This window comes from Podarcis raffonei, chromosome 2 (genome assembly GCF_027172205.1).
Source record: "Podarcis raffonei isolate rPodRaf1 chromosome 2, rPodRaf1.pri, whole genome shotgun sequence".
NCBI lineage: Eukaryota > Metazoa > Chordata > Lepidosauria > Squamata > Lacertidae > Podarcis > Podarcis raffonei.
Genome location: NC_070603.1, coordinates 121,007,950 through 121,035,937, shown reverse-complemented (window position 1 = coordinate 121,035,937; position 27,988 = coordinate 121,007,950). Strand labels below are relative to the sequence as shown.

At 49.2% G+C, this 27,988-nt stretch overlaps 2 protein-coding genes across 2 annotated transcripts; one reads left to right on the top strand and one right to left on the bottom strand.

The window, feature by feature from the left end:
- Positions 1–127: 127 nt before the first annotated feature.
- On the bottom strand, positions 128–15,441 carry TAP1 (transporter 1, ATP binding cassette subfamily B member). The gene is made up of 11 exons (XM_053379712.1): positions 14,520–15,441; positions 13,157–13,271; positions 12,919–13,049; positions 10,686–10,891; positions 9,069–9,266; positions 6,024–6,152; positions 5,257–5,445; positions 4,090–4,263; positions 3,051–3,210; positions 1,288–1,424; positions 128–439 (listed from the first exon to the last, which is right to left on the bottom strand). Exons 1-11 carry the CDS (start codon positions 15,037–15,039, stop codon positions 191–193), a joined length of 2,208 nt encoding a protein of 735 aa, XP_053235687.1. The 5' UTR covers positions 15,040–15,441; the 3' UTR covers positions 128–190.
- Positions 15,442–15,989: 548 nt separating this feature from the next.
- Positions 15,990–26,057, top strand: PSMB9 (proteasome 20S subunit beta 9). Its single transcript, XM_053380006.1, has 6 exons — positions 15,990–16,702; positions 20,862–20,929; positions 21,353–21,484; positions 24,368–24,497; positions 24,574–24,715; positions 25,719–26,057. Exons 1-6 carry the CDS (start codon positions 16,667–16,669, stop codon positions 25,844–25,846), a joined length of 636 nt encoding a protein of 211 aa, XP_053235981.1. The 5' UTR covers positions 15,990–16,666; the 3' UTR covers positions 25,847–26,057.
- The last annotated feature ends 1,931 nt before the right edge of the window (positions 26,058–27,988 follow it).

The following is a 27,988-nucleotide window of genomic DNA, read 5'->3' as shown; positions in this document are numbered from 1 at the left end:
AGCAAGGTTATGTCTCCTCAGATCTTTTGCCTTAGCTGAGGTGACAAGCTGCAGGCTGGTGGATTGGGCGCATGCCAGGCATTTTCCCATCCCTCCTGCCAAAAGTGATGATGGCCAACGATGCCAAAAGTGATAATGGCCAACGACCACATAGGTCTAGGCCAGGGATCCTCCATCAGTTCTGAACCCACTATAGATGCTTGTGGTCCATGTCCACAAAGCCATTGTTATTGCCCTCAGCTCCATTCTGCTGCCTCTGCACCAGCTGCCAGTAGACGCCTTTCTTCTCCATCAGTTCCAGGTGGGTCCCTTCTTCCTGGATTTCCCCATCTTCCATGACCAGGATGCGGTCTGCACACTCCACGCTGCGCAGGCGGTGGGAGATGAGCAAGACAGAGCGCCTGCGGCGAGCCTCCCCTTCGTAGATCTCCTTCTCTACCTGAGGAGTAAAGAAAAAAGGAGTTTGCTGGCAGGGAGGGAGCCAACTTCTTCCCCTTAGCCCAGTTGCCTCCTGAGTTGTTTTGGGGGGGCTCCTGTGCCTTAAATGAATCATACATCAGGAAAAGCAGCATTTTCTTTGCTTTCTTTTTTATAGGATTTATTTATTTGGTTTTTCAAATTACAATTTTACAGTCACAACTTGCAACACAAAAACAAGACTCCAAGGAATCTCTTGGACTCCCCTCCCCTCCTTTGTGGGTCCTGTTGTTAATCATTTCCTCCTGCATGAGAATCCAAATCTTTTACTTCTCCATTGTGTCCAAAATTCAGCATTAAACTACAAGTGCTATTCCAACCCTACTAACAATTTGAACTGTTTACTATGGCTTTTATGATAAGTTATAAATTTTCCTCATTCCTTATTAATAAAGAAGAAGAAGAAGAAATTTATTTATACCCCGCTCTCCCCGGCCAGAGCCAGGCTCAGGGTGGCTAACAACAGTAAAATTACAGTAAAAACATAATGGGGGGGGGACCAATGTAAAATACAGGTTAAAATGCAATTAAAAATTTGGTCTTCCTGATTATCATCATCCCTAAATGAAAGAGGCTGTGGGAAAGATTTTTTATTCCTCCCCCCGCAAACATGGTGTTAAGCGTATAGGCACCCCACCTTGTAAAATCTTCCCACAAAAAGGGTGGAGAGGGAACATCTGTCTATCCTCCTGGCTGCCTGGCATGAAAGCTACAGGGGGAATTGCTGCAGTGCATCTATTTCTGTGGGTATCGGACCCTTTTTCTAGAATATCACCTCTGGGCTTCTACCCCTCCACGGGCCCAACTTACCTTCTGCTGGCTCTCCATGTCAAGGGCGCTCGTGGCATCGTCCAAGATCAGCACTCGGGGGTCTCGGATCAGAGCCCGGGCAATGGCGACCCCCTGCCTTTGGCCACCAGAGATCTGGCCCCCCGTTTCTCCAGCATCTGCAGGGAGGAACAGAAATGGCAGCAGTGGGGAGACACTTCAGGAATTCCTTTGCTTCCATCAGAACTAGGACTGTCTCCTGCCTTAAACCCTGGAGAGCTGCTGCCAGCCTGTGTAGACATTACTAAGCTAGATAGACTTAGTCTGAATCACTATCAGACAGCTTCCTATGTTCTCTGAGACTTTCTAGGTCCAACTTAAAAGTGGCCAAGAAATCAGACACTCAAGACCTTCCCTTCCCTTTTGGCAACCAATATCCAATGCGGGGCCGGCCCACCCATGAGGCAAAGTGAGGCAACTGCCTCAGGCGGCAGGATTCATCGGGGCAGTGGATCCTGATGTTGATCTTTCTCCTTGCCTTGTTCCTGATGTAGATCGACCCTTGCCTCTTCTTCCCTGGGGAGGAGGGGGGAATCCTTTAGGGGTCTGTCTCTGGTGCCAAAATGTTTTGGGCTGCCCAGATCCACTGCAACCCCATCCCACGGCTGGCAGGGCTGTGGGGCAGATGGTTCAACTTTCTGAGGGCCACATGCTGGTGACAGGCAGGGCCAGAGGCAAAAAGTGGGCAGAACAATGAATGTACGGTTAACTAGGCTGAAATCTTTGCATTTGCTGGCAGAAGCTGAACTGAAACAGAATCCCTGACAAAGGAGCCTACGTTTCTAGGTATCATCCCACTGAGATTCCAGGGCAGGAGCAAAACCAGACTTTATATTACCCAGGTCAAAGTCCCAGTTTGGCACCCCTTGATGCACAGTTGCACACACACACACACACACACACACACACACACACAAGCTGGGAGTCTCAATGACGCCTCTCTGGAGGCTTCACCCAGGGCAAAAAAACGGCTAGTCCTCCCATAGCTACAGCTCAGCTCCAGGGTTTCGTTTTTGTGTTTTTTAAGGAAACAAGAAAGCTAATATTTATTAAAGGAAATCTGTATTTGCCAAGCAAATAGAACTAGGGGTCTTTCCTAGAGGAGGGTAGCCATATTTTGAAGAGCAAAAAAAGAGGACACATTTGCCAACTTCTTGCCGCAACCCCAGAGTCATTCGTGACTGGACTTAATAGTCAGGGGTCCCTTTACCTTTACTTTTAACTATGGATGACTCTCATTTTTAAAAAAGAGGACATGTCCTGGAAAAACAGGACATATGGCAACCCTTGGTGGAGATGTAACAAGCCATATTGCATCTCAAGAGGAGAGCGAGCCAAAGCATGCCTGCTCTCAAGAGGGAAGCAGGAAGTGAGGTCAGCAACCCTAAGAAGACCAGTCGATAATGCTGAAGGACACTGACACAGGTCAGTGCAAGGAGGACGGTCTAGGGCGTTTGGAGGTTCCTCGATCTACCTTGTTCTCGTGCAGATGTATCAGCATATGGTGCAAGCCAAGTTAAACCCCCACACTTGCAACACCTGTCCAGACAGGGAGAGGTCTTTTCCAGAACTGGTTACTAGTACTGAATCCTTTTGGTTAAGGTGGAGATGCCACAGATTGAACCCAGAACCCTTCTGCATGCAGAGCACCTGCTCTGCCCCTGAGCCACACCCCCTCCCATGGATTCCTTACCAGGGTTAGAGGGGGATTTGGAGAACTGGGCAGGTCTGGGGGGGGTCCCTACCTGTGTCATAGCCGCAGCTCATCCTGGCAATGAATTGATGTGCTCCCACTCGCCTGGCCACCCCTGCCACTTCCTCCCGGCTCTTCTCCCCCAAGCCGTAAGCAATGTTCTTGTGCAGGGACCGGGCAAAGAGCACCGGGCTTTGGCTCACCAGCGCCACCTGCAGGGAGGGCAGAAGAGTTCGTCAGAGAATCTGGAATACTTTTATTCCAGGTTATTGCCAAGGAGAACCCAACGGTGCATGCATAGACTAGGGAGGAAGAGGAATTCATTTGGCTTGCCCTTGCGGTGAACCAAACTGATCCAACACGCCTAAACTTGCTTGCTGATTGGAATGCAAGTCCTGATTGGATCACACACTTTTAAAAGGGGAGAAAAAACACTGAAGAATTTTCAAACTATATACAACGATCCAATAAGAATCTAGATCACAAGGTTACAGAATTCATAGGGGGAAAAGCTTCAGAACTAGGGATAAATTGGGGACAATGCACTTCTCAAGCATTTGAGACAGTTTATCTGCACAAAAATATTCTTTCCATAAGAGACATGTACTAAATGTGGGTTTCAAAGATGGAATGCCTTGAGAAGCATGCATCTTAAGGGTGCATTAAAAGTGTGTACAAAATGCATACAATATGAAGACTTTTTGTACACTTTTTTTAAATAATATGCACAACTTGGAACGGACCTATGACTGAGCATCAGCAGGACTAAACTATGACAGAATTAGTCCATCCTTTGTATGGAACTAGAAACTGGTTCTAAAATGACTCCAGTTGGAAAAGGGGAGGCTCAGAGGCCGATGGAGCAAAACCAAGGCTGAACATTGCCCTCTGCTCTCAACATGTGTTTTCCTGTGTTGCATAAGATGATGCCGATTGCAAAAGGAGCTCAAAAGATATGGAGAATGTGCTTTGGAGAAAGCAACTAAAAATTAGGGGAGTCACAAAGGAGAAGACAACCCATACCACCCCTGACCTGCTGAAATACAAGAAGGCACCTTCGTTCTCTGTTCTGGGGCGAGATCCTCCCTTACCTTTTCATGCAGGAAACGGTGGTCGTATTTGCTCAGCTCTCTGCCATCCAGGGTCACCTGCCCGCTCTGGGGCTCGTAGAACCGCTCCAGCAAAGCCACAAGTGTGCTCTTGCCCGATCCCGAAGGGCCCACCAGGGCAGTCACCGTGCCAGGGCGCAGCTCTAGGGACACTCCCTGTGGGCAGGAGAGAATGAAACAGGCTCAGGTAGCCCTGAGTGCTCACTGGAAGGACAGGTTGTGAAGCTGAGGCTCCAAGACTTTGGCCACCTCATGAGAAGAGAAGACTCCCTGGAAAAGACCCTGATGTTGGGAAAGATGGAGGGCCCAAGGAGAAGGGGACGACAGAGGACGAGATGGTTGGACAGTGTTCTCGAAGCTACCAGCATGAGTTTGACCAAACTGCGGGAGGCAGTGGAAGACAGGAGTGCCTGGCGTGCTCTGGTCTAGGGGGTCACAAAGAGTTGGACACGACTAAACAACAACTACAACATGCCAAGCGGTGGCAGTGTTAAAGGTAAAGATAAAGGGACCCCTGACCATTATGTCCAGTCGTACTCAAATCTGGGGTTGCGGCGCTTATCTCGCTTTATTGGCCGAAGGAGCCGGCGTACAGCTTCCGGGTCATGTGGCCAGCAAGACTAAGCTGCTTCTGGTGAACCAGAGCAGCGCACGAAAGTGCCGTTTACCTTCCTCGCCAGAGTGGTACCTATTTATCTACATGCACTTTGATGTGTTTTCGAACTGCTAGGTTGGCAGGAGCAGGGACCGAGCAACGGGAGCTCACCCCGTCGTGGGGATTCGAACTGTGACCTTCTGATCAGCAAGTCCTAGGCTCTGTTGTTTAACCCACAGTGCCACCAGCGTCCCTTGGCAGTGTTGGGGGGGGGGTCAAATATACTGCACATTATCAATGTCAGTTTTGGGGGTCCCAAAAGTCCAGCCCCCTGCAATGTAGAAATCTTTTGCCTGATGCAGGACTTGAGCCCATGGCCCAGAGATTGAGAGTCTCGTGCTCTTCTGACTGAGCTACCCAGCTTTATTCCATTCAGGTTCCCCCTCTAAGAGTCTCGGCTAGTCTGCCCAACGTTCTCTTTGTGCCCCCTTCTGGGGCTCTGACTCCCCTCCACCCTAAATCCCAGCTCCTTCCTTCCCTTTCTCCCCAAGTACCTTCAGCACAGGAGGGCCTTCCCGGTCGGGGTAGGAGAACGAGACGTCTCGCATCAAAACGTGCCCCTGCAGATCCTGGGGTGTTAGCGTCCCCGAAGAGCTAATCTGGGGTGTCCGGTCGATGTACTCAAAAAGCTTCTCAGAGGAGCCCACAGCTTTTTCTACACGTGGAGAAACGGAGAGCAGGACCTGCAAAGAGGGGAAGGAGAAAATCTGTGATGGAGGAAGCATTGGAGAAGCCAGGGGCCAGGTCACTGGTCCCTCAAATTCAGTATTGTCGGATTCTCAGACCTAGCTGGAAATATCGCCAGGGACCTCAGCACCTTTTCCTTTCCCCTATGTTGGTCTTTAGGGACGCGAGTGGCGCTGTGGGTTAAACCACAGAGCCTAGGGCTTGCCGATCAGAAGGTCGGCGGTTCAAATCCCCATGACGGGGTGAGCTCCCGTTGCTCGGTCCCTGCTCCTGCCAACCTAGCAGTTCGAAAGCACGTCAAAGTGCAAGTAGATAAATAGGTACCCCTCGGGCGGGAAGGTAAACGGCCTTTCCGTGTGCTGCTCTGGTTCGCCAGAAGCGGCTTTGTCATGCTGGCCACATGACCCGGAAGCTGTACGCCGGCTCCCTCGGCCAATAAAGCAAGATGAGCGCCGCAACCCCAGAGTCATTGGTTAGGGGGCCCTTTACCTTTACCTTTATGTTGGTCTTTGCTCTCCTGAACCCCCTTCCCAAGCCCTGCTGTGCGTCCCTGGCCCCCAAAATAAAAACTTACCCTCACTGCTGTGGAAAACTCCATTTCGTAGAGGACAAACGTAACAAGTTCTCCGCTGCTGACGCTTCCCAAAGTGACCAGGCGCCCTCCGTAGTAGAGAATCCCCACCTTGAGAGCCAGGCCGGAGAGCTGGAAGGGGAAAACGGGGCTTGAGGGAGAAACTCCTCTCCAAGGACACTTGAAGCTGAGTCAAATCCAGAGTCAAACCGGTCGCCTGTCCAGCTCAGTATGGCCTACACTGACCGGCAGCGACTCCCCAGTGTTTCAGGCAGGGGTCTCGCCCAGCCCTACCTAGAGGGGACGTGAGATTCACCTATTGCATGCAAAGGAGATGTCCTGCCACTCGGCTACACTGCCTTCACTTAAAGGCAAAATAATACGCAGGACCTCATGGTTCTAAAAAGCTGTTTAAACTGGAACAAGGGAAGCCGTCTTACACAGAGTCAGATCCTTTGTCCATCTAGCTAAGTGTGTTTTTTTTAAAAAAAATTACTTGGTTTTTCAAATTAAAAGTTTAAATAAAAATATCGATCATCAAAAACAAGATTGCAAGGAATCTCCTGGACTTCCATCCTCCCCTTTGTGGGTCCTGTTATTACTGTATTTTTCGCCCTGTAGGGCGCACTGGCCCATAGGGCGCACCTCATTTTTTGGGGGGGAAATAAATTATAAAAATATTATTTCCCCCCCAGCCACGGGGCTGGGGAAGCCCGAGCTTCCCCTGACCCCAGCCCCCAGAACAGGCTGCTATCCGCAAGCCTTGCAAGCCCGGCGGGAACTCCCGCAGGGCGTACAAGGCTTGCGGACATCTGCCCGCAAGTCTTGCGAGCCCGGCGGGAACTCCCGCCGGACTCCCAAGGCTTGCAGATAGCTTCCTGAAGCCTGGAGAGTGAGAGGGGTCGGTGCGCACCGACCCCTCTCACTCTCCAGGCTTCAGCAAAAGCCTGCATTCGCCCCATTGGACACACACACATTTCCCCTTCATTTTTGGAGGGGAAAAAGTGCATCCTATAGGGCGAAAAATACGGTAATCATTTCCTTCTGCATCTTTTATGATAGTCCAAATATTTTACACCTCCATTGTATCCAGAATTCACCCTTAAACTACAAGTGATATTCCACTCTGTCAGCGCTGCCCAAGGTCCCAGCTCACACAAGACCAACGCTGCTTCTTTCTCTAGTATAAAAGTCTTTATTGAAGTTCAGTTTCACTTCCAGACGCGCAGCACGCAACGCTACGTCTATACCTTAGACCGTCGAAGCTCCATCTGAATCTCCTCCCCCCTGACACCAGTTTAAGATTCTAGCCTTACTCCACCTCTTCCTCTGTTCCTTCCTTCTCTGGGTCCGCCTGCTAGTCAGAGTCTCAGCCCTCCTAGACTCCTCTGACGCTGAGTCCCCTGACTCTTCCCCCTCCCTCCTTCTGGCTTTCAGACCTGGCTCCCAATCCGGGTTTTCTGCTGTCCCGCGCTCCTCCACATTTGAACTTGGCGCGCGCGCGCAGCCTCCCACTTTCCTTCTGACCGTTACACTTGTGTCACTGCTCCCTCTTTCGGGGAGGCTAGCTGGACCTGGCCTTCCCTCCGTTTCCCCACTTCCCGATGGGGGCGTGGTTACCCCTGACTCATCTTCTCTCCCCGCTGGAGGAGAGGCTGGTCCTGACTCATGTGACTCTTCCCCCCCACTGTGCTCTGGTGGGGGAACTGGTCCTGATCCTCCGCTGCTCCCTTGGGAGTCCCCTCTGGTCCCTTGTTTATGGAGCGTCCCCCCTGGGACCCCCCCTTGCCCTTACCATAGGCGCCCCCTTCTGGGAATCTTCTGATTCGCTGGAGAAGCTCATGGAATCTCTCGGGTCACTGTCATATTCCCCTACGCTCCCCTCTGATTCCTCTCCTCCGCTCTCTATTTGCTCTCTCCCCTGTGCTTCTGCTCCTGAGCCTCTGACAGACTCCTACTAACGATTTCAAATGTTTACAATGGACTTTCCATCTAGCTAAGTGTTATTGACACCAGGGTGGTCAAAGTGGGCCGCAAGAGTACAAAACCCACGGAGGCCACAAGGTGAATTACATTTCTATATTGTAAATTAAAGTGTTTGCTATATATTTAATATACACAATTACAGTGGTACCTCGGGTTACAGACGCTTCAGGTTACAGACTCCACTAACCCAGAAATAGTACCTCGGGTTAAGAACTTTACCTCAGGATGAGAACAGTAATCCTGCGGCGGCAGCGGGAGGCCCCATTAGCTAAAGTGGTACCTCAGGTTAAGAATACAGTGGTACCTCGGGTTAAGTACTTAATTCGTTCTGGAGGTCCGTTCTTAACCTGAAACTGTTCTTGACCTGAAGCACCACTTTAGCTAATGGGGCCTCCTGCTGCCGCCGGAGCACGATTTCTGTTCTTATCCTGAAGCAAAGTTCTTAACCTGAAGCACTATTTCTGGGTTAGCAGAGTCTGTAAGCTGAAGCGTATGTAACCTGAAGCATATGTAACCCGAGGTACCACTGTAGTTTCAGGTTAAGAACAGACCTCCAGAATGAATTAAGTTCTTAATCCGAGGTACCACTGTAATATATATAATTAAATAGACAATTAACAGATTTAATTATGAAACAAATTTAATACACAAATGGGTGTATGCACTTTTGTTAATGATGCATGACACAAAACTTATTTTTTTTAAGGCTTTAAGATGTGTTTTTGTTGTGGTTGCTGCCCAAAAAGGCTATGTGGCCAACGGCTATGGGTTGGACCACCCCAATCTACATTGACCAGCAGTGGCTCATTGGAGTTTTTTTTTGGGGGGGTGGCATTTCCCACTTGCCCTGGAAGTGCCAGGGATTGAACCCACCACCTTCTGCAGACGCTGTCACTGAGCCACAATCCACCCTGGGAGGCCCCACATCCTTCCCTCCGTCTCAGCCTTCCCAAAGGTTGCACTTTCCAGTTGTTTCAGAAACCCCCAAGAGCCCTGCGGCCAATTCCAGCCTCCATCTCCATCCCCCGCCCGACCAGAAATGGAGCAGTTTGGGTCCCTTACGTCGCTAGTCCACATGGAGGCCGCGTAGGCCACGGCCTCCCACTTGTTCAGCTTGTAGGTCTCCTGCAGCTTCTGGTCATAGCGCCGAGCGGCACCGTCCTCGTTGGCAAAGCTGCGGACGGTGGAGATGGCCTGGAAGGTCTCCGTGGCCACTTCGTTGGCCTTGGCGAGGGACTCCTGGACCTGCAGCGCCAGGTTCTGGGAGAAGAGAAAAGGCGGGTCAGTGGAGCAGGCGCTGGGGAAGCAAAAAATAGGAAGAAAAAGAAAGAAAGAAAAGAAAAGAAAAGGGACAAGGAACTTGTTTCTATCTATCTATCTATCTATCTATCTATCTATCTATCTATCTGTTACAAAGTAATAACCGTAAATAGGGACGCGGGTGGCGCTGTGGGTTAAACCACAGAGCCTAGGACTTGCCGATCAGAAGGTCAGCGGTTCGAATCCCTGCGACGGGGTGAGCTCCCGCTGCTCGGTCCCTGCTCCTGCCAACCTAGCAGTTCGAAAGTACGTCAAAGTGCAAGTAGATAAATAGGTACCGCTCTGGCGGGAAGGTAAACGGCGTTTCCCTGCGCTGCTCTGGTTCGCCAGAAGCGGCTTAGTCATGCTGGTCACATGACCTGGAAGCTGTACGCCGGCTCCCTCGGCCAATAAAGCGAGATGAGCATCGCAACCCGAGAGTCAGCCACGACTGGACCTAATGGTCAGGGGTCCCTTTACCTTTACCTTTAATAATCCTAAATAAATAAGAATAAAAATGAGCACCACACCCCCAAGACCATTCCATTGTAACTATCTAACCTCCCGAAATTTCAACACCTCTTGCGATGCTTTGACCCCTTTCCATTTAAATAGTACAAATTCTACAAACACCTTCCACATCTCCTCAGAATCATTTCTCCTGCATATTCCCCGTCTTACCTTAATGGCACATGTTAATTTATCATTAATAGCTAGCTAGCTAGATACTTTAATACGGTCGGAGACCAGCTTATAAAACACCCTTGTGGGTAGCTATATTCCACCACATGTGGAACATAATTCCCGTTTTCCTGGCATCCCTTCCAACGCAACACCAAATATTCCTTGTGTCCCTTTTCACAGACTGCCATTTCTCCTAAAACTGGCAGTTTCGGTAGGGGGAAGAAGCAGGGAAATTGGAGCACAGAAACTGTCCCTTAAGTGGAGGTCACTTTTACTTCAGTTGATCTTAATTGGGAGAGTCTCTCTCTCTCCTTTTTAGGGGCAGTCTAAAGGAAGAGCCACATCGGAAGCACAAAGAATCCTGAGAAGTTAATTAATTATTATTATTATTATTATTATTATTTGACTTTATATGCCGCTCTATACCCAGGGGTCTCAGAATAAAATCAAGATAGAAAACCAAAAAAAGCACAGCTTTCATCTCAGAGAGCTACAATTCCCAGCACCCTCAACAAACTACAGTTCCCAGGATTATTTGAGGGGGAGTTTTCTATACAATGTGGATCTATCTACCCATTACCACTGAATACCAGTTATGGGGGGGGGACAACAGCCTTGTCGAGAGAAAGAGATGGGGTACCGAGTTCGAATGACGCCCAGCAGGACCCTGCATGGCACTCCTGGTTATTTGGGTACCTTGTGAAATTTCCCAGAGAGCTTTGGCACCAGCAGGATGAAGGGCAGGGCCACCGTGACGAAGAGGGTCAAGGGCACCGACAGCCACAGCATCATGGCGTAGAGGAAGACCCCTCGCATCAGGTACCACATCAGCAGGCTGAGGTCGCTGCTGAGGGCCTCGCTCATGGTGTCCGTGTCAGTCGTCACCCGGGAAGTGATGTCCCCTGAAAGGAAGGAGGTCAAGGATGGTGGGACAGCAGAGGAAATATCTGGGCAAGGTTCAAGGTAAGCGAAGATGACCCAACAGCTGTATGATATATGCAAGAAAAACCGGGTGGGGGGATTATTCCAAATAAAATGTCTTCTATCCCTAATAATAATAATAATAATAATAATAATAATAATAATTTATTTATACCCTGTCCTCCCCAGCCAAGACCAGGCTCAGGGCGGCTAACACCAGGCACAAAACAATTGATTAAAATATAACTTAAAACTTAAAACGCAGCCTCATTTCAGTAGAAACTCAAATCAAAAACTTTTTGGGGATGAAAACATCAAGTCTTCACCAAGGCCAACTATCCAGACTGGTCCTACGTGGGCCAGAAAAAAGCCAGGGAAGTCCCCAAAGTTCCATCACAGAAAGAGAAAGGAAAAAGGATAGAGGGGAAAGGGATCAAGTAGATTCCAAGCCAAAGGCCAGGCGGGACAACTCTGCATTTCCAGGAATGTGAAAACTTTCCGAACAAACCAGAGCAGCTGAAATCCACTCCTGCTTTTTAGCTTTTGAGGAAAACGTGTGTTGTTTCGATGAGCACAGAAATAAATGAGGATCAGTGCTGGATTAATGAGTGGCTGTGTCAGGTCAGATCAGTGGTTCCCAACCTTTTTTTGGCTGTGCCCCACCTAAGCACCTCTAAAATCCTGATGCCACTCCCTCCCAGTGACATATAATTCTTATTTTTTTAAAAAGTGAACTCCTATTCATGTGGAGGAAGCCTAAAATGCCTTTAACTTGGTCTAAATGTTGTCAAATTGCCCCCCTTAAAAATCAAATTTCCCCTTGAGCCCATCACTGCCATCAGGTCAGGATTTGGGGGCAGAGAGCGCACATTTCAGAGGAAGTGGTTTTTGTTTGTTTTTTTAAAAAAATATTTATTTGCTACAATTTATAAATCTCCTTTCACATAAGTCTCAAGGCGATTTGCAATCGCCCATTTAACTCTACTTCCACTGTGCTCTAGGGGTTGGACGATACCCAGATTTCAATGCCGTGCTATATCACCAGCTAAACATCGCAATATATCAATATATCACGATATCTGAAATAAGGATGGAACTATGTAGAGGTGAGCGCTGCTGGTTTGGGAAGCAGACTACACGTGATTTGGGCCACCTTGTTGTTTCTTTGGAAATGCTACATTTTGATGAGTTTCCCCCCACCCCTAAAAACGCCCAGCTTCAATCCAAATTGAGAAAAAGGACAACCTAACTGCATTTTAAGCCGACTATGTGGACACAGCCATAAAATAAAAGGAACCAGGGTTCGTGTCCCCACTGGGCCCTGAAGCCTTGGGTCTGTGGCTGCCTCTCAGCCCGGCCTACTTCACAGGGCAGTTGTGGGGGGATTAAATGGGGAAGAACCACGTGTGCCACCTTCAAGCTCCTTGGAGAAAAAGGCGGCATATCAAAGCAATAAACAAATGTCTCTGTATTTTTCGCTCCATAAGATGCACCTAGTTTTCAGAGGAGGAAAACAAGAAAAACAATATTCTGAACGAAACAGTGGATGTATGATTTTTGTGGTTCATGCTGTGGCCAAAGACATGTTATGTGATCTGATGGTGAATTTGGGGTGACCCAATGCAAAAATCCTGAGGATCCATGTGGATCTGTGCTTTGTAACCATGTTTTTGCTTTGTTTCAACACCCACTTCCCTCTTTTTAAAAAATAAAGCATAATCTGCTTTTCGCCCCTGGGCAATTTGGCTCCAGGGACGACGTATTTGCTCCATAAGACGCACAGACATTTCCCCTTACTTTTTAGGAAGAAAAAAGTGCGTCTTATGGAGCAAAAAATACGGCGATTTAGAACTCCAGAAGAGCTTTAAAATGGCTTTTTGGGGGAACGATACAAATTAGCACGAGGCAGCGATCTGAAAAAAAATTATGCAATAATCATCCAGAAAATAAAGGAGTACCTAAACTTAAAGACAAGTCCCATTCGGTGCTACAAGCCACCTGGTTTTACCTGTCTTGTTAGCATGGAAGAAGCCGACTTCCTGTCGCAGGACGGCTCTGAAGACGTTGCTCTGGAAGCGAGTGTGAAAGTGGTTCATGGTGGTGTTGTAGAGATAGTCGCACACGAACTCAGCCAGAGCGCTGAGAGAGAGAGGGAGAGGTCAGAAAGGGAGGGTGGGCCTCTGCCTTCCAACACCCCCCTTTCTCCCCCCCAAAACCTTCCTAAAACCTCTCCACCTGCTCCGTACCTGCCAACGGTGAGGGCGGACATCACCCAGAGAGCTCTCTCGAAGGCAGAGGGGTCGGCCTCACCGGTGATCCAGTCGGTCACGTGCCCCGTGTAGTATGGGATCGCCATCTCCCCTACGACACACAAAAGGGGGGGAGACCCTCAGAACTCAGGGAACCCAGGGATGAAATGGTAGGCGTGGGGTGGGGGTGGGGGTAACAGGAGCTGGAGGCTTCGGTTTCGGTGTGAGAAGTGGGGTGTAGCAGGCTTAGGCTGTGCTGCATCCCCCTTTCTCAGGCTACAACTCAGTCTTCACCAACCCGGAGCCCTCTGTATATTCCGGCCTGCTCATAGGAGCCAATTCCTAGGGATCCTGGGGGCTTTGGTCCCCCACAATAAAATATTTGAGGAAAAGCTGATGGCCATTCAAACGGGGTGTGTGTGTGTGTGTGTATACTGCGTCATGTGATTGGGAGGGGCTTACCTGGGCCCCCACAATATTTTATTCAAGTTGCCACCCCTGGGCTTACTACTTGCCCAGCCCAGCAATGTCTCTGTTATCATGCACCAAAATTAATCTAGTCCTGAAGCTGCAAGGAAATTGCGCCCAGGCCTCAAATCAAAGGCAGCAGCGAATACTGAAACTTGGCTGAAATTTGCATTTGCAGATGGTGTTGGGTGAAAACAACCAATAAATTGAAACCAGCTGGCAGCAGGTCAGACGAACACCTACCAGCATTCCTCCACACATGAGCTAGAAAACAATTAACCTGTGGGACTCATTGCTACAAGATGCTGGGAGGATCAGGAGCATACCAAAGAAAAAGGCTGGATGAATACGAAAAGGATGTCAGGTTTCTTGGTGGCTTCCCACAAGCAAACCACTCGTCTCGCTGCACAGACACCCTCAAGATGCTGAGAGAGATGGACCCAGAGGCGTAATTCTTACTTTTTGAAAACATCTGAAGGCAGCCCTGTTTAGTGAAGTTTCTAATGTTTGAAGTTTTATCGCTTTATTATTAATAATATTCTATTGGGAGATGCCCAGAGTGGCTGGGGAGACCTGTCCAGATGGGCGAGGTATAAATATTATTATTATTACGTGTAAAACTCTGCACTGGAGGTAGAGCTGGCAAGGGGCTAGAATGAAGCTAGGGGGTAGGTTTGGGACCCCCACCCGCAGTGGCGTAGCGTGGGGGGTGCAGGGGGGCCTGGCCGCACCGGGCGCAACATCTGGGGGGGGCGCTCGCACTCGCAGCTCTCTGCCCCTACCTGGCTCACTCACTCTCTCTCACACAAGGGGGCGCAAATTACTTGCCCTGCCCCGGGTGCTGACAACCCACGCTACGCCACTGCCCACCCACCCACAACCACTCACTTACCCAAGGATGAGACCACCAGCAGCACAGCGATGGCTACGAACCTCAGCACATCTGGCCTCATGGTGGCGACAAGGCGCCAAAAGGACGCAGAAGATTTCGTCTCCACCTCCCCCTTCCTGCGGGGGGCGAGGTGGTGCCACAACAGGACAGATGCCCCCACAACAACATAGCTGAGGGCAAACACATCTGCCCGGGCCCAGCTGTGCGCCAGCTCTAGGGCGACCCCTTCAGACAGAAACAGGTATTGCAGGGTTGTGTAGCAGGGGACCAGGAAGCTGAGGAGGAGCGCTGCAGGCAGGAGGCTGTCTTGGAGGGCCCCCGGGCCCCCGGGTCCCCCACAGCAGGTGGCGGCACAAACCGAGAGGGTCAGCAGCAGGCACCGCGCCAGGGCAGCGGCCCAGGACGCCTCCAGGGGGCTCCACCAGGGCAGCTTCAGCAGATGCCAGGCCAGGCGGAGGGTGAAAAAGTCCAGGAGCGCCACTGGGAGGATCCAGACCCAGGGCAGCCAGGAGGGCTTCATCTTCTCTGCAGCTGGCAGGATCCTAGAGAGAGACAGAGAGGAGCAGCTGTCTTCAGGGGAGAGGCCGGCAAAGCGCAGTTCTGGGAAGCCCCACTGAAAAAGAAATCAATCAAGAATCCGGATCAGGCCAAAGATCTCATCTGGGGGAAAAGCAGCAAACCATCACAGGAAGCAGCCGCCGCCGCCGCAACGCGCAGCAAATCTGCAGCCGCGCGCCCAGTTCTCCGTTTCCAACGGAGGACGGAGCTGATACAGCCAGAAAGTTTCTTTCTGCCGCAAATCGGCGTCGCTAAAAGAGGTTAAAAGGGCGAGGGCGCGCCCTCTGGCGGCCCTACGCCTCTCGCGCCTCTTTGCGCGAGGGAATAAAAAAAAGGGGGTTTTAAAAGGAACAGCTTCGGGTGTGTTCTGTATATCCTGGGAGCTAAAAGTGGAACTGGAGTCAAAAGGTGAGAGAGGTTTGCAGCCTTTCGTCAGCCGCGCCTCTCTTCTCTGGAAAGCCCCTCCGACCAGCTCGGCTCTTCAGGGAAGCGCGGCCGTTTCTGGGAAGTGGAAAACGAAAGTAGTTTGCTGGTTCAGAAATATCTCCGAAGTGGGAAGGGCTAGAGGACGAGAAGGAAACGGCCCGTTAGAAAGGACTGGAGGGGGAAGGGAGTTGCAAATGGCTTTGTGTCTGGCAGGATAAATTATATCTGCAGGGCAGGCGGCGATTCAATCGGTGAAGCTTTTCCTACTAGATGCACGGAGATGCAATAAGCAAGCTTCACCAGTTGGATTTTGTCAGGCAGCAGGAAAAAGTAGGAGGGAGTTTCCTAGGGGTGAAAACACACGCTCTGCATCTGGCTAGGGCATTCACATTCCACTTTTCGATTTATTGCCATTTTGAAAAAAGAAACACGCGTGTCCGCCCATCCACACGTGCTTCTTGCACAGAATTTCAGGGAGGTGCGTTTGCACACCCGCCAGGGCACACGGGCGCCGCCGCCGCCGCGGATGCAGCAGAGACGTCGACTGAGCAGCGGGGAATCGTGGAGTTGGTAGGGCACCCCAGAGGTCTTGTAGTCCAACCCCAATGCTCAACGGTCTCTCTCGCCTTCTCTCACCATCAGCGTGCAGGGCGTCCTTTGCACGTGCGAATCCCCCCACTTGCCCCACCCCGTAGCCTCGATCTGTGCGAGAAAGGCCTTGCACTCTGCACATGCTCTGGACCACTCTTGCCATCGCGATTCTTCCCCATGCCGGAGAGTTAACGCGTGTTCGTTCATTCATTCATTCATTTAGAAATGTGAGCCTCGGCATTGGCAACAGGTTCTGGAGCGGATCCCCGGAGGATCAAGTGTCCAGCACGCTCCGGAGAGCTGGCTGCCAGTAACCTGAGCGCTGGGGAAGCGGCTTGGGATGCCTGAAGACCCAGCGCCCCATCGAGGGGCAGCAAAGGCGGCCTTGGCCATCGCCCCACCGCGCCCCATTCAGAGCCGGACTAGGACTCCCTCGCAGGTTAAACTTTAACGCGAGGAGGGGCGCCCTCTGGCGGCCGCGAGCGGCTCCGCAGGCGCCAGCGTCCCCTGTCACTTTCGTTCTCGGTCGGTTCCCGCGGAAGAAGCTGCAGCGCTCCGGGTCGGGGGCCACCATGGACCACCGCGGGCCGCAGAAGATCAGCATCGGCGTGAGTATCTCTGCGTGTGTCCCGGTCGCGTGGCGGGTGGGGTTTGCCTAGGATTCGCAGGAATCCAAACGCCCCTGAATACTTTGGGGGGCGGGGTTGCTCCCCCCAAATAGGGGCAATAGTTTGGGGCTGGATAGATGGGTGTGGGGAGAGCGAAATCGGGGAGGGGGCTTAAGGTACATTCACCCGTTTCATGTTAGTGAGGCAAAACGGAGGCAGGAGGGCAGTTTTGCACCACCAACAGTCACGGCTCTCGCCCACACTATTTTTAATTTTTAAAAATTTTTTGCCCATACTATTTTACTAAATTGGTGGGTTCTTGCAAGGCAGAAATTGTTTTCGGAGTGAGGCTCCTCCCGCTCTAATCCTATTGGCATATTTGCCTGTCGAAGTACATCATTCTTCCTCTTCCCATATCCCCTTTGTTGTTGTTTAGTCGTTTAGTCGTGTCCGACTCTTCGTGACCCCCTGGACCAGAGCACGCCAGGCACTCCTGTCTTCCACCCCATATCCCCTACAGAATAGTAATAGAATCGCAGAAACGTAGAATTTGTGGACCCCAGGGAACTCAGCTAAAGCATCCATGACAGATGGCCTTGCAACCTCTGCTTGAAAACCTCTGAGGAAGGAATAGGCACAGCTGTTTGCATTTTACAGAGGAGAAACTGAGGCAGGGAGAAAAGTTTTCCCAACATTAAATGACTTATCTGTTAGAATCATAGCTGTCAACCTTCCCTTTTTTTGCCTTTTTATTCCCTTATTGCTGCCCGTTTCCCGCTGCTATCTCCAGATTGTTAGATATCCCGTAGACTGTCCCCGGGACAGGTGAGGCTGCTGATCCCTTATTTTCAAATCTGAAAGTTGACAGCTATGGTTAGAATTGGTGTGACCTTGCCAGGGCCAAAGCTCTACCCCGGGCAGATTTGAGGGTAAACCATACACAGCACGGGTCTGCCCTTGTGGCTCGTTGGAAGTTGAAACTGCTTCACATGTACTATTACGTTGTCGTTTTTATGAGGATATACGTTTGACTTTTATTACACCTGTTTTGCAAAAGTCCAGGAAAGAATCGGAACACCATAGTTTAAAACTACTGCTAGAGGACAAGAATCCCAAGACTACATTAAATGTAGCTAAATTCTGTGCGTCTGCAATCAATCGCAGGAAGCAAGTGGTATTCCATAGTGACTAAACCCCTAAATGTTAATTACAGGGGGCACACTAATAATTAATTTTAATTTTTATACTTAAATCCTTGTTATATTCATATTGTCTTTTGTATTTCTGATATATATTTTTTATGATCTGTGATACTGTGTGTGTTGACGCTGGTCTGTGACCGTATTAATAAATTCATTCATTCAATACTGCCCCCCCCCCCCGGATTCTATGATCTGTATCAGATAATTCAAATTCATATTATTCATATTTATTATTTTGCATAAGCTTTTCCGGCTTGGTTGGTGAAGCGGCCCCACAATTTAAACATGGCCAATAGCTCCACCCCTTCCATACATTGTTGCACAGAGATATATGCATTTGGGTTGTACCCCTTTACATGGAGGTCTACCTGAGAGTAAGTCCCATTGAACTCAATGGGATATGCCTGACCAGACGCACAGGAGGTTAATATCACCTGCCTTTTACATAAGAAATATTGTAGCAACAGATACAACCGGCGAAACAGTTTCGTACAAGACAGGTGCAATCGGGAATAAAGTTGGCCGTCTTCTGTGCGGATGTGCCAGCCAATGGATTTTGCTCCTTTGCAGAGGCAACGGCAGATAATACTGCCTATAAGACAGATAAGCAAGAAGTATGCAGTTTAATAGGGATGCAAGTGGCGCTGTGGTCTAAACCACTGAGCCTAGGGCTTGCTGATCAGAAGGTCGGCGGTTCAAATCCCCGCGAAGGGGCGAGCTCGCATTGCTCGGTCCCTGCTCCTGCCAACCTAGCAGTTCGAAAGCACGTCAAAGTGCAAGTAGATAAATAGGTACCGCTCCGGCGGGAAGGTAAACAGCGTTTACATGCGCTGCTCTGGTTCGCCAGAAGCAGCTTAGTCATGCTGACCACATGACCCAGAAGCTGTCTGTGGACAAACGCCAGCTCCCTTGGCCTATAGAGCAAGATGAGCGCACAACTCAGAGTTGTCCGCGACTGGATCTAACGGTCAGGGGTACCTTTACCTTTACCTTTATACCCCTGCAAAATGGATCTGTTAATAGGCCCCAAAGAGAGGAAGACAATAAATGATCCCTGGTAGCACATAGCTATGTCTTATGCATAGCTGTCAACTTACAGATTTGAAAATAAGGGACCAGCAGCCTTGAAAATAAGGGACCAGCAGCCAAAATAAGGGACCTGCAGCCTCACCTGTTCCAGGCACTCCAGTCTTCCTGTCCTCCTGCAGTCTGGTCAAACTCATGCTGGTAGCTTCGAGAACACTGTCCAACCAGCTTTGTAACCAGAGGTTCAACTGAATAGAATCTGAATCACATGCACCACAAGGCCTAGGCAGCCTCAACTTAAGATGGCTCCCCGGCCTGGCTTTGCACTGCAAAGTTTGCAGCAGCACGTGCAACAAAATGGCATCCAGCATTCAAAAACCCTCTCAGCTTGCATTAACTAGCCACACACAAGGCATGCAAGCTCCACCCCCCAGTCATTCTTAGACTTCTTCTTGGGTGAGCAACACAGCCAAGCAACACAGTTGGAGCCTCCCTCCTCCCTGGCCGGCAGGGAGTGAGGGAGAGGAGCTGCTTCCTTTGAAATTTAAGGGGCATCATTTAAGGGACATCCATCAGTAAGGGACAGCAGCGGGACACGGCGCTGGAATAAGGGACTGTCCCTTCAAATAAGGGACACTTGCCAGCTATGGTCTTATGACTCACATCTTCACTGCTGCAAGACTGCAATGCTTCCTATTTAGATTTAAAGCCATCCAATTTATTCTTATTATTATATATAATTTTTATTAAATTGTCTGTTTTACAGTTTTAAATACTCATTTTACATCCTTAAAATATCTCTGACTTCCCTTCTTCTCTTTCCATGGTTCATTTTACATATTATAAATCCTTGCATCTTTTACAAAAACTATACCATTCAATATTCCATTATTGCATCCCCTGAAACTTACTTACACGGTCGAATTTATCTTAATGCTGCCAGCGTTTTCAGCTGTACACAGTTATTTCCCATATATTCAATAAACATTTTCCAATCTTCTTTAAACGTATGTTTGAAGCAAATGTTGGAAACAAGAACCAGCAGTATTTTATCCTCTTTTCTCTACAGTAGCCTAATAATAAGAATAAGAATATGCTCCATTTAGAATCCAGCTGTCTCACTGATTGTACTAGTCTAAAACGATCAGTGCCAGAGGGCCAGGGCCTCCAAGCAGCGACGAAAACCCTATCCCCCCCCATTTCTTCTCCTTTGCAAAATATCTCCATGGAGTCTGTTTCCCTGGGGCAAATGGGGCCCTGCCCCACCAGCCTCCACCTGCCTGCCTGCTAGTCTCAGTGTTGCCCTTGTCAAACTCAATGGGGAGCAGGGACAAGCAATAGACTTAGTTGGTTCTGGCGCCCCCTTCTGTTCGGCTCCTTGGAACCCTACCGGTTCCAAGGGGCACCAGTCACCCCTGAAAAAGTCAAGACTCCCCCTTGTTATTTAGGGGAATTGAACTGAATTCTAAATTATATTCTAGAAACGTGGGAGATTACAAGGGGTCAAAAAAAATGGATGTACCGTGCCATATTAGAAGCAAAAAAACTTGTTTTGATGAACTGGAAGAGCCGCAAAAAGATTCCATTGAGCACATGGATTGACAATATGGACAGACTAGTTGCATACGAACGAATTGCATGTCAACGCAAATTAAGAATGGATAAATATGAAGAAATCAGGAAGGAATATTTAAGCGATAAGGCGGACAGTGGTGGGAAGTAGGGGGAGGAGAGAGGGGTGGGGAAATATTGTTAAAAAGGTGTAGTCATAGGTATATTAGTATTCAAATCTGAAGTGTTCAATTGTGTTATTAATGTTACTATCGTTTTTGTTGTATGTGTCTTTTGCAGTTGTTGTTTGCATTGAAAAAAACGATTAAATAATTTTTTAAAAAAACCAAAACAACTCCCCCTTCTTTCCCCTTCTGCAGACAACCATCATGGCCGTGGAGTTTGACGGAGGGGTTGTGATTGGATCTGACTCCCGAGTATCTGCAGGGTGAGTGCTGTGCGTTTGAGAAAGGGGAGTGTTTATGTGTTTGTGCACAACTGTCTAATGTCTGGGCTCTCCACCCGATGGTGGGGAATCGCAGGGCAGTGTAACATTTCCGAGGCTAGTTTTCTGGGAGGGAGTTTCCTTCCTCCAAGATGCATATCTCTTTGTCCAAACGAGGCCTCCTTGAATGCATGATGGAAATCCACCTTCCACAGGACTAGCTGCTTGCCCAGTTAAATGGCTGGCTTCCAAAGTTGGAACCACGTGAAGTGTGCCAAGCCGTGCATGAGAGCCAAAATGCCCACCTCTGATTTCCTCTGTTGAAATATTTATGGGATTCCTTTTCTAGAGTTGTGGGAATGTTGATTTTTGCCACTGTAATGTCTCTCTCTCCTTTCACACTGTGCCTTTGACATCTCCTCCCAGGCAGTCCGTGGTGAACTGCGTCTTCAACAAACTGGAGCGGCTGCACAGCCGAATTTATTGTGCCCTCTCTGGCTCGGCAGCGGATGCCCAGGCCATTGCCGACATGGTGAACTACCAGCTAGAGCTGCACAGGTGAGCACTAGTGGCAGCTTCTCAGGTGAGGGAGGGGGCAGGCTGCCAGCCACAGGTGCCATCTCCAGAGGACCTTACACAGTGGCCAAGCGTCACCTTAGCTCGGGTGAATTTCAGGGAAACCACTGCAAAAACAAGAGAGGGGACGTTCCATTTTAACAGCAGTTTTGGCAGAGCATGGGACTCTTAATCTCAGGGCTGAGGGTTCGAGGTCCACGCTGGGCAAGATTCCTGGGTTGGGTTGGACTCGATGATCCTCATGTAACTCTGATTCTATGACAGGTGGGTGGGACTACCCACTTGTCAATCATATGATTGACAGGAGTGTTGTCCAACCAGCCCACCTGTCACAGTTGGCTGTCAGAGACGGGGGGGGTCTAATAAAGATCTGGTCTCCCCAGCCAGAAAGTTTCTCCAACCTAGAGTAAACGGCAAAGAAAATTGGCTACTCCTATTTTTTTAAAGAAATAAATACTCTGAGCATGTACAGTTTCTCATTTTAAAGTGCAGCACCATAACTACTACAGTGGTACCTCTGGATGTGAATAGGATCCATTCCAGAGCCCCGTTCGCATCCTGAAGTAAACTCAACCCGCGTGTGCGCATGTCACGATTCACCGCTTCCACACATGCGCGTGATGTCATTTTGAGCGTCTGCGTATGAGCGAGCGGTGAAATCCGGAAGTAACGTGTTCCGTTACTTCTGGGTCGCCGCGGAGCACAACCTGAAAGCGCTCAACCTGAAGCAACTTCAACCCGAGCTATGACCGTACAGGAATAAAATGGAGTTTCCTTCTGTTTTCCTTGTGCTCAGCACCTTTGCTTGGACACAAGTATAATTTTGTTGTAAAAAAAAAGAGAGTACTATATATTTTTAAGGAAAAAAATACAGTGGTACCTCAGGTTACATATGCTTCAGGTTACGTACGCTTCAGGTTACAGACTCCGCTAACTCAGAAATAGTACCTCGGGTTAAGAACTTTGCTTCAGGATGAGAACAGAAATCATGCGGCTGCGGCGGTGGGAGGCCCTATTAGCTAAAGTGGTGCTTCAGGTTAAGAACAGTTTCAGGTTAAGAACGGACCTCTGGAACGAATTAAGTACTTAACCTGAAGTACCACTGTATAAAGAAAATGAGCATCTGGACTCATGTGGCTATAAACATGTTTTAAAAAATAAGAATAAAGGGTGACCAGCCTCAATGATTTGCTCCCCCCCCCCCCAATTTTGCCATTTTCACCATTTTCTGCTGCTTTCTAGATGGTAATGAGTGGGGTGGGGGCTGGGTCTTGGCCCTGAGGTCTAGCCTACTACCAGCTGCAAGCCTCAAGATGGCAGATCCCATCTTTAAGCCACCTGGCAATTGATTCAGATGTTAGGTGAACTCAGCCTGGTTTCTGGAAGAAACAAGACAGTTTGTTGGTGCTGAACTGCCCTCTAGTGGCCAAAGCAGGAAGAGGTCTCTCTTCTCTCTTCTCTGTTATCACCTGATTTCCCAGAAAAGGAGACTCCAGACTCAGCCGTTAAGGCTGTTGCTGTTACGAGATATCCTGCAGCCAATCGGAAGCCGCACCTTTGTTTTCCAATGTTTTGGAAGTCAAACTGACTTCCGGAACGGATTCCGTTCGACTTCCAAGATAGCACTGTACACGTGAGAGGGGCTTGTGCAGACCTCTTCACGTTCAGTGTGTATTTGAAAGTGAGGGGAGCATATCCTATATAGAAATAGCAAGATCAATGCTCTTATTCTCACACGAGAGAATCAGCAGGTTTACGGAGGTGGAGGGGACCCCCAAAATTTGGCAGAAATATGAAAAAAAATAAGCTTTTAAGCAGTGATTCTCAACCTGTGGGTCCCCAGATGTTGTTGGACTACAACTCCCATTATCCCTGAGCTCTGGCCTTGCTAGCTAGGAGTGATGGGAGTTGTAGTCCAATAACATTTGGGGACCCACAGGTGGAGAAAGGCTGCTTTAAGGGGAGAAAATGTGAAGGGTGGGGGAAAGACACCCCCCCAAAAAACAGGCCAGTGAGGTTTGAGCATGCTCAGAAGACACAGAATGCTAGGTGTGTCTGTGGAAAACCAGGTGGGAGAGGGAATGTGATGGAGTATCTTGAAAAAGTGCATGGCTGGCTGGCTGGCTGGGTAGAACCCTGAACAGGAGTGCACTCCACTGCTGTGGTTTTATTGCAGGACCCAATTCCCCTCATTTTTACCTAATGCAAGAAGGGCTTTCACACTTGCCAGAAGCTCAGCTCTGCCCTCGCCAGTCCTGGAAGAATCCTTTAAAAAAGTCCCATACGCTCAGAGACTTTGCGCCTGTTCATTGGGGGAGATAGGAAGCCCAGAGCACTTGTTCTTTAGATGTCCCTTTTATGAAGAGGCACGTGGCGAAACCATTGATCTCCTGCTGGCGAGGCTCGCTGACCTCCCGGAAAAACAAAAATACGACCTCTTCCTGTTAGGCAAAGATCATAAGACGACCTGGATGGTCGCCAGATTCTGTGTGCAGATCTGTAGGTGCAGACCATCCCCCGACTCAAACTAGTTCGTGAAGAAAATCCCCAAACTCAGTTCTATGGGTGACTCTGGGTCATATATATGCGGTAGCTTATCTTAAAGTTTTAAATGTCTACATGCTCATCACATTTATAAATTTTAAATTTATTGTTGTACATTGTTTTAACTGTTTGTTTTCTTTCTGGGAATGTACCCCCAAGTGTGTTTTATAAGCTGGTCTCCGACCGTATTAAATTATCTATCATATCTCTCTCTCTCTCTCTCTCTCTCTCTCTCTCTCTCTCTCTCTCTCTCTCTACCTACCTACCTACCTACCTACCTACCTACCTACCTACCTAATCTTTTGTTCGTCTCCCTGGCAGCTTGAACGTGGAGGGTCCTCCGCTGGTCCTGGCCGCAGCCACCTTGGTGAAAAACATCAGCTACAAGTACAAGGAGGAGTTTTCGGCTCACCTCATGGTGGCAGGATGGGACCCCAAGAAAGGCGGGCAGGTAAGCAGAGAGAACGATGGGCCAGGGATGGTTTCTGGCATCCCACCTGCTCCGCTCATTCTCTGCTACCTTCCAGGTGTACGGGACTCTTGGCGGGATGCTGACCCGACAGCCTTTTGCGATTGGCGGATCCGGGAGCACCTACATTTACGGCTACGTGGACTCTGCCTACAAGCCAGGAATGAGCCGGGAGGAATGCCGCCAGTTCACCATGAACGGTAGCCGTCTAAGCTGTGTCTATTTCAGGGTGGTGGCGTGACAGGGACTTTGGGGGGGGGGGGGGTGGAGAGGTGGAAACAAAGCTGGACTCCTAGAAAGTCTAGTCCCATCTTTACAGAAAGTGCAGGTTTTGACTAAAAATTGGAGAAAAGTAGCTCAGAAAGATGCAGTTTGGAGAACCATTGTTAACCACTGTTAATCGTTGTTAACCATTGGAGAAAATAGCAGTACAGTGGTACCTCGGGTTACAGAAACTTCAGGTTACAGACGCTTCAGGTTACAGACACTTCAGGTTACAGACTCTGCTAACCCAGAAATAGTACCTCTGATTAAGAACTTTGCCTCAGGATGAGAACAGAAATTGCATGGCGGCAGCGGGAGGCCCCATTAGCTAAAGTGGTGCTTCAGGTTAAGAACAGTTTCAGGTTAAGAACGGACCTCCAGAACGAATTAAGTTCTTAACCTGAGGTACCACTGTATTTCCTAGAAATGGGCTGTGGTTTCTATAGCTATCCGAGTGGCTCCATAAAAGCAACAGGGCCCCGTCTGCACTGGGCATTTAAAGTGCTATGATGCCACTTTAGAATATCATGGCTTCCCCCCAAAGAATTCTGGGAACTGTAGTTTGGTAAGGATACTGAGAGCTAACAACTCTCAGCATTCCCTCCACAAATCTACAATTCCCAGAGTGGTTTAACAATCAATCCCTGTTCTTCCCAAGGGAACTTTGGGAATTGGGAATTGTAGCTCTGCAAGGGGACTAGAAGTCTCCTAACAGCACTCAGCACCCTTAACAATCTACAGTTCCCATAAGCTCCCCTTTGGGAGAAGGCTCAACAGTTTAAAGTGCTTTGATACTGTTTTAAATGTATAGGCCCTAACAACAACAACAACAACAACAACAACAACAACTAATTTATTATATCATGCTCGTCCTCAAAGCTCTTTCTACATCAGCTGAATTTAAACGCCCCTTTTCCTTTCTCTTCCCTCTCCTTTCAGCCATTGCCCTCGCCATGTGCCGGGACGGATCCAGCGGGGGCGTCATTTACCTCGCCACCATCACCAAAGAGGGTGTCAAGGAGGAAGTTGTCGTGGGAGACGAAATTCCCAAGTTCTACGACGAATGAATTTGCTCCCCTCCCCCCCTTTTTTTATTCCCGTTAGTGGAGGGCAGCCCATTTGGACAAGGGGGCACTGCCCCACCTCCCTTCCTTCTTACTTACAGCAGCCTGCCTTTGGCTCTGGCTCCCCCTAGTGTTGGCCTCCCTGTCTCCTGCCTTATCTGTCTCAATGTGCACCACCCTCCGCTGACAGTAATAAACTTTGCTAGAGAAAAACTGTGCCCCATGTGGTCCATGGGATAGAGGCTCTCCATCGCTGTGCGCATGCATGTTCACAGTCGTGCCTGCGCACACTTCTGTGTGGGAATCTGCTTTGTCAACATCTTAATTGGGCTCATAAGGGGGGGAAAGAAGCGAAGTTGGTGTGTGTCCACTGTTTTTGAGGTGCCAGGAATCCTTTTCCACACCACTGACATGTCAATGGCATCTCAGGCCCTTCATTTGACTGATGCCTGTGCAGAAATTGATAAATGGAGACCCCTTCAGTGCAAATGGATCTCTCTGCATATGTGTGTGTGTGTGTTTCCAGGGTGGATTCCTGCCCTCACGCTCTCTCTCTGCCACAAGACACCCTCCCCCATTTCTCCACAGTCCCTAGTTATATTTTCTCGCTTTCCCGTTTTTTGCGATCCTCCGCTGCCCCCTGCCGGCTGCTTTCTTCCCCAGCTGAAATGGAAACCAGGTGATTTCCAAGAAATCATTCAAGGGACCAGTTTAAGCAAGTCAAGTTTATTTTTATTTGTTTATTCAATTTACATGTTGCATAAGAGCCAAAACACAAACGCACAACACACTTATGATATCAACGACTTTTTACTCATTTTCTTGCCCTGTAAATATTTGGAGTCCATGCAGATGACGGCAAGGCAAGAATAACAAAGGCAAGATGGTATTGTGCAGTGACTGCCTTATTCTTTCTAGATTTTTATTTATAAAAGTACAGTTGTACCTCAGAAGTCGAACGGAATCCATTCTGGAAGTCCGTTTGACTTCCAAAATGTTCAGGAACTTCCTGCAACCAATTGGAATCTGCGGTGGACTTTCGGGTTCCAAATAACATCTGCAAGCCAGAACACTCACTTCTGGGTTTGCGGCGTTTGAGAGCCAAAACATTTGTCTCGCAAGGTGTTTGACTTCGTAGGTAGAACTGTACTTGCTGCCTATTCAAATAGAATATTCAGGTGGCACACAACGAGATATGCGAATACAAAAATGCAATGCAAAATAATCACAACTGACTAATCTCAAATAAATTAAACTGAATGGGCATCAAAAACAGTCTTCAAGGGATGCCCCAAAGGCCAAGGCGAAGAGGCCTCTGCTGAACATCTGCTGGAAGGGCAGGGGACCAGCGACGCCAAATGCCCGCTGCTAGTGGAGCTCAGTTGGGACAACTAACCCTTTTCCTCTGGTAGATCTCCATGATGGGGCTGGGAGAGAAGGGCTCAGGCAGCAGAACTGCCTTGACACCTGGGGGGGTCTGTAGGGAAGGAGGCAGCCTTAAAGTGTGAGCACCTTAAAGGGAGTCTGGGAACAAGATGGCAGCCAGACTTAAGACTGGGAGTTGTAACACAATACTGCCAGCTTGCAGTGCAAAAGGAATTTTCTGCCAATGATGAACACGCATGCACGCACACACAAACCACGTCCCGTCTCAGTTCAGCTCCTCCCCATTGGGCAGGACGCCTGTGGGTCTTTGGCTATTACAGTGGGCTGCTGTGATTTCTAGGCATGGTTGTGAACACTTTTTTTTTGTCCCACCACTTTCTCTTGGAAAACCTGCTGTGGAAAGCCTGGCTGATGCTTGTTGGTGCTGACCTTTAAAGCCCTAAATGGGTTCAGCCCAGTATACCTGAAGGAGCGTCTCCACCCCCATTGCCAGCACCAAGGGCCTTCTGGCCGTTCTCTCCCTACGAGAAGAGAGGTTACAGAGAAACAGGCAGAGGGCCTTCTTGGTAGTGGCGCCCACCCTGTGGAATGCCCTCCCATCAGATGTCAAGGAAATAAACAAGTACAGTGGTACCTCAGGTTAAGTACTTAATTTGTTCCGGAGGTCCGTTCTTAACCTGAAACTGTTCTTAACCTGAAGCACCACTTTAGCTAATGGGGCCTCCCGCTGCCGCCACGCCACCAGAGCACGATTTCTGT

Excerpts from the sequence above, each read along its gene's own strand:
- TAP1 (XM_053379712.1), bottom strand. The coding sequence starts at position 15,039 with ATGAAGCCCTCCTGGCTGCCCTGGGTCTGGATCCTCCCAGTGGCGCTC. Across the intron at positions 10,892-12,918 it reads CTTCCATGCTAACAAGACAG|GGGACATCACTTCCCGGGTG; the intron begins GTAAAACCAGGT and ends CCTTCCTTTCAG. Across the intron at positions 3,211-4,089 it reads ACCGTTTCCTGCATGAAAAG|GTGGCGCTGGTGAGCCAAAG; the intron begins GTAAGGGAGGAT and ends CCCTCCCTGCAG.
- PSMB9 (XM_053380006.1), top strand. The coding sequence starts at position 16,667 with ATGGACCACCGCGGGCCGCAGAAGATCAGCATCGGC. Across the intron at positions 21,485-24,367 it reads TACCAGCTAGAGCTGCACAG|CTTGAACGTGGAGGGTCCTC; the intron begins GTGAGCACTAGT and ends TCTCCCTGGCAG. Across the intron at positions 24,716-25,718 it reads CCGCCAGTTCACCATGAACG|CCATTGCCCTCGCCATGTGC; the intron begins GTAGCCGTCTAA and ends CTCTCCTTTCAG.